Raw genomic sequence first — 5330 nt, 5'->3', positions numbered from 1 at the left:
TCATGGGTCAAATTTCGCTAAAATTGAAAAGGAGAGAATCTGCCATTTTTATAATTTTTTCTCATACATATACATGTTTTTATGTTGTGTAGAAAGTTTGAGTTGATTCTGACTAAAAGTTTTCAAGTTATGACGATTTTAATGAAAATACTTTTACATGAATGCTACCACCATTATTATTATTATTATTATTATTAATAGGTAGTTAGACAGATGAGTTCAGGTGATGCAGTCCTAACTCAAGTGGTTCTCTCTCACTCAGGGAAGATGCTGTTTGTTGGCACTACCAATGGTACCATACAGTCGGTGAAGTTCCCGCTAGTTGAACCAGGAGAATGGCATGAGCATCAGGCACACTCTGCACCTGTGGCCAGGGTTAGACCATACAGTATATTTTATTATTATTATTATTATTTAAATAAGTATTATTATTATTATTTATTTAATATTATCATTATACATTATTATGTACATGTAAAATGTTACTTTTATATTCTTTCTCTCTCTCCCTCCCCCTCCCTCTCTCCCTCTCCCTCTCCCCAGATGTGTATCTCATATGATGATCAGTTCCTGATATCAGTTGGAGAAGATGGTACTATATTCAGTTTCAGGATCATTGATAAAGAAGGACGGATGCTAAAGAGAGAGAGAGACTCAAACTATGCCGAGGAGATATTGATAACACGCTCAGACCTTGAGGAAAAGGTAAGATATACCATACTATGATGTATAATGGGAATATGTAAGGTCATTGGTCATTGGTCATTGGTCATTGATCACTGGTCACTGGTCATTGGTCATTGGTCACTGGTCATTGATCATTGGTCATTGGTCACTGGTCATTGGTCACTGGTCATTGATCATTGGTTATTGGTCACTGGTCATTGATCACTGGTCATTGGTCATTGGTCACTGGTCATTGATCATTGGTCACTGGTCATTGGTCACTGGTCATTGATCATTGGTCACTGGTCATTGGTCACTGGTTATTGGTCACTGGTCATTGGTCATTGGTCACTGGTTATTGGTCACTGGTCACTGGTCATTGGTCATTGGTCATTGGTCACTGGTCACTGGTCATTGATCATTGGTCATTGGTCACTGGTTATTGGTCATTGGTCACTGGTCACTGGTTATTGGTCACTGGTCACTGGTCATTGGTCTTGGGGCATATTTATTATGAGAAAGTTTGACTATAATTGATTCAAATTTTAAAATAATAATTAATGTAATTACTAAAATGTGTCCATAGAATACAACAATGTCTGAACTACGTACTCGAGTTGAAGAGTTGAAGATGGAGAATGAGTACCAGCTAAGACTGAAGGACATGAACTACAATGAGAAGATCAAGGACCTCACGGATAAGTTCATACAAGAGATTGAAGCACTTAAAGCCAAGAATGAAGTACATACAATGCACTCTGTACATTGTACATGTAAACTGTCTCTTTTTAAAATAGAATTTAAGGACTGATAAGGAGAGACTAGAGAGCAGATATGAGGAAGAGATTCATCAACAGTTGGAATCACACTCAAGGGAGGTGCAGGAGAGAGGTCAGTCATTAATAGCATAGCAACATTATTATTATTATGCATGTATTTTACGTGTATAATATGCATGTACATGTGGTGGCACTAATAATTAACTTAATCTTTTGCTAAATCCGCTATAAATTACAGTTAAAAGTGACATTAAATTCTTAAATTTTGAAAACTACATAATAATAATAATAATAATAATAATAATAATAATAATAATAATAATAATAATAATAATAATAAAAGCGAAAATTCTACTACAAATTGATAGTAACTTCTAATTATAATTGTATGATACAAATTCCTGAAAGTATCCCTCTCATTATTATTTAACCTTACACATGCAAGACCCATCTCCATTACAAGTGATGGAATCAGATATCTTAGTACACAGATCAACTCCACAGTCACACTTATCCAGCTGACACTTGCAGTAGTCATAATACTCATAAGCTGAAGTGGCTAATATCAAACACTTGCAGACTTGGTCCCCAGTACATCGTGCTTCCTTCTTCTCTTTCAATATAGCACATGGTTGACACTGGCATGAATCAGGATAGATAAACTGATGCCGATTATCTGTAATGCTGGCCTTGTCCTTTAGCTCCTCACCAGTATCTAATGAACCAATGATTTATACACTGAATGGATATCAGCACTGCATGAATATCAGCATTGCATATTGTTAATAATGTACTTGTAGGCTTGTGTCTATCTTGATAACTTACTTAGACTCTCACTGTAAGCTGCAGCAATGAAGCAGCTAATGACAAGAAGGACAGCAATCTTCATTATTGTACTGGATATATTGATCCTATTTGCTGGAGACTGAGAGAGAGAGAGAGAGAGAGAGAGAGAGAGAGAGAATCAGAGAGTGTTAAGTCAGCTATAATACATGTACATGTACGTGTAGTTGTGAGTTATTTTTAGTTAATTATTTTTGATGTTTTTGATATTTATTGCATGTTATGGATACATGCAACTGCCAACCCAAACAAGCATTAATGGGATAAATTAAATAATTATGATTAATTAATTTTAATTAAGAAGTATCTTTTGAATTCATTTCTTTTGACAATGATTAATGTACACGTACATGAATTTATAATCAAATATTGAAGTTGTGTCAAATTTTATTAAAATAATAATAAAGACACTGTTATATTAAACTAAACTACAATAATAAACTAATGATAATAATAATAATACATGATAGATACTACAGTTCCCTCTTCTCCATAGAATATCTTATATATATAATTATTCATTCAGTCAGTCAGTACTAGTAGTAATAGTACATTTACAAGCTGGTGTCCCTCCTCTACACTCCAGTGTATTGCTAGCTCTATCTTCAGTGCAGTATCCCTTAACACACTCACAGTGATGAGGTCTATAAGTCCTAGAGTCTGAGCTACTGCACCAGCACTGAGCCTTGCAGTGATACACTGGACCTACTAGTGTGCATTGATCTAATGGACACTGGCAGCTAGTGGCATATATAGAGCCAGCATGGACCTCTTGTAGCATCTCCTCACTAGTGCCTGTATTATAGAATAGATGTAGTGTATATAATAATAATAATAATAATAATAATAATAATAATAATAATAATAATAATGATAATAATAATAATAACTTACTTATACTCTCACTGTAAGCAGCAGCAATGAAGCAGCTAATGACAAGAAGGACAGCAATCTTCATTATTGTATTGGACTGATACAGAGAGGGAGGGGGGAGAGGGTTAAAATGCTATTCTTAGGCAGCAGTGCCTTACCTAGTGACAGCTTATTAGGACCAATATTAATTAATTGATTAATATTAATATCAATTCACATAATAATATTAATGACTATAACTGGAACGGTCATAAATTATTATTATTATTGTTGTTGTTATTGTTGTTGTTATTGTTGTTGTTGTTGTTATTATTATTATTGTTGTTGTTATTATTATTGCTGTTGTTATTATTATACATTATAGAGACTACTACTAATACAAAGTTGATGGGAGAGTATGAGAAGTATCAGGAGCTACAGGCACGGAGCCAGAGACTCCAGGAAGACTATGAGAGACAGCTGCAAGAAATGGAGGACGCTAGAGAGAAAGCACTTCAGGAACTAACGGAGCACTATGAGAGGAAACTGCACGAGAAAGGAATCATGCTAGACAAAGTATGTACATGTACACTGTACAGTACCATATAGCAGGAAATTTTGGAGGGATATAAATTTGGTGGATTTAGTGTTTTGATAGCCATTCACCAAAATAAAATCCGCCATTTTGAGCCATTATACGCATGCTCAATGGCACGTGGCCACAAATTCGCCAGTTTAAAATCCGCCAATCACCAAAATTTAGCAATTCGCCAAATTTTAGCTCCTCCGAAATTTCGTATAGTAGAAGGATTCTTCCTCAAATGTTCAGCACCTTCTTCTCTTTCTTTAGGGCGCTGATGATCTTCGGAAGCAGCAGAGAGAGGCTGAAGAGATCCAGCGACAGATGGAGGAAGACACAGACCAAGAAATACTAGCACTGAAGAATCATTATGAGAGACAGCTCCATGAACAGTGTGATGAGAACCTTAAACTGAGAGGAGATACCGGAATATTGAAGAAAAAGGTATTATTATTATTATATATATTTTTTTATTATGAACAAGTCAAAACAAACAAATTAAAACTAACTATTATTATAAACTAAAACCAAAACAATAATTATTATATCATCATTATTATTATTATTATTATTATTTTATTTTTATTATTATTATTATTTTATCTGGTTGTATAACCTATATTAATACATTATACATGTACATGTATATCATATTCTGTTGTTTTTCTTGTCCATTTACATGTACTTATACCAAGAGTAAATAAAACCCACCCCATTATTATTTACTCTTCCTTATACTCATTATAGGTAGACAGTCTTCAAGGTGAGATTAATGAACTGAAGGGCAGCATCAACCAGCTAAAGCAGGAGGTGAAGAAGAGAGAAGGAATCATCAACTCACTGAGGAATGACATTGAAGGAATGAAGAAAGAAATACAGGAGAGAGATGACACCATTAATGATAAAGTAAGTGTAGAATTGTTAAATTACAAGAAAATAAAGCTCCACCAATTTTCCTACTATTAGTACAAAATATATTTATGTATATAGAATTTATTTGTCTTTTCTTTTAGGAAAAGCGCATTTATGATTTGAAGAAGAAGAACCAGGAGCTGGAGAAGTTTAAGTTTGTATTGGATTATAAGATAAAGGAACTGAGGAAACAAATGGAGCCGAGAGAGAATGAGATAAGAAGCAAAAAGGAACAAATAAGTAAAGTAGGTGTTAGAAAATGTAATAAAAAGTTGTGGTGATTTTGGAGCCATTTTTTGGAAAAAACCGTGGGCTATAGCCTTGGGTAATTTTCAGATTTTTGACGTTTTCTTAAAATGGCTGTAACTTGAAAAATTGAAGTCGGAATCAGCTCAAACTTGCTACACAGCATAAGGGCATCAATATGTATCAGAAAATGTAATAAAAATTTGGGTTGATTTCGGAGCCATTTTTTAGAAAAAACCATGGGCTATAGTACAGGGATTTTTTCAGAATTTTGACGTTTTCTTAAAATGGGCGTAACTTGAAAAATTTAAGTCGGAATCAGCTCAAACTTGCTACACAGCATAAGAACATCAATATGTATCAGAAAATGTAATAAAAATTTGGGGTGATTTGTTGGCCATTTTTTGGAAAAAACCATGGGCTATAGTACAGGGATTTTTTCAGAAACTGAC

At 34.1% G+C, this 5330-nt stretch overlaps 2 protein-coding genes across 3 annotated transcripts; one reads left to right on the top strand and one right to left on the bottom strand.

The window, feature by feature from the left end:
• Positions 1 to 206: 206 nt before the first annotated feature.
• On the top strand, positions 207 to 4903 carry LOC100641658 (cilia- and flagella-associated protein 57-like; the record flags this gene model as incomplete). The annotated part of the gene is made up of 8 exons (XM_011410122.2): positions 207 to 375; positions 544 to 705; positions 1253 to 1408; positions 1464 to 1557; positions 3526 to 3716; positions 3991 to 4164; positions 4468 to 4626; positions 4734 to 4903. Coding segments are annotated over exons 1-8 (1268 nt in total), but the record flags the coding sequence as incomplete, so codon positions are not given.
• Positions 1778 to 3281, bottom strand: LOC109590382 (uncharacterized). Of its 2 annotated transcripts, none has more exons than XM_020006307.1 (2): positions 3183 to 3281; positions 1778 to 2160 (listed from the first exon to the last, which is right to left on the bottom strand). In XM_020006307.1, exons 1-2 carry the CDS (start codon positions 3244 to 3246, stop codon positions 1868 to 1870), a joined length of 357 nt encoding a protein of 118 aa, XP_019861866.1. In that variant the 5' UTR covers positions 3247 to 3281; the 3' UTR covers positions 1778 to 1867. The 2 variants fall into 2 exon arrangements, with proteins under 2 accessions (XP_019861866.1, XP_019861865.1); XM_020006306.1 differs by lacking the exon at positions 3183 to 3281 and adding an exon at positions 2271 to 2393.
• Positions 4904 to 5330: the final 427 nt, after the last annotated feature.

Source organism: Amphimedon queenslandica, unplaced genomic scaffold (genome assembly GCF_000090795.2).
Source record: "Amphimedon queenslandica unplaced genomic scaffold, v1.1 AMPQUscaffold_10122_Cont17512, whole genome shotgun sequence".
NCBI lineage: Eukaryota > Metazoa > Porifera > Demospongiae > Haplosclerida > Niphatidae > Amphimedon > Amphimedon queenslandica.
Note: the sequence above shows the minus strand (reverse complement) of the source record. Positions and strands in the feature narration are given on the sequence as shown.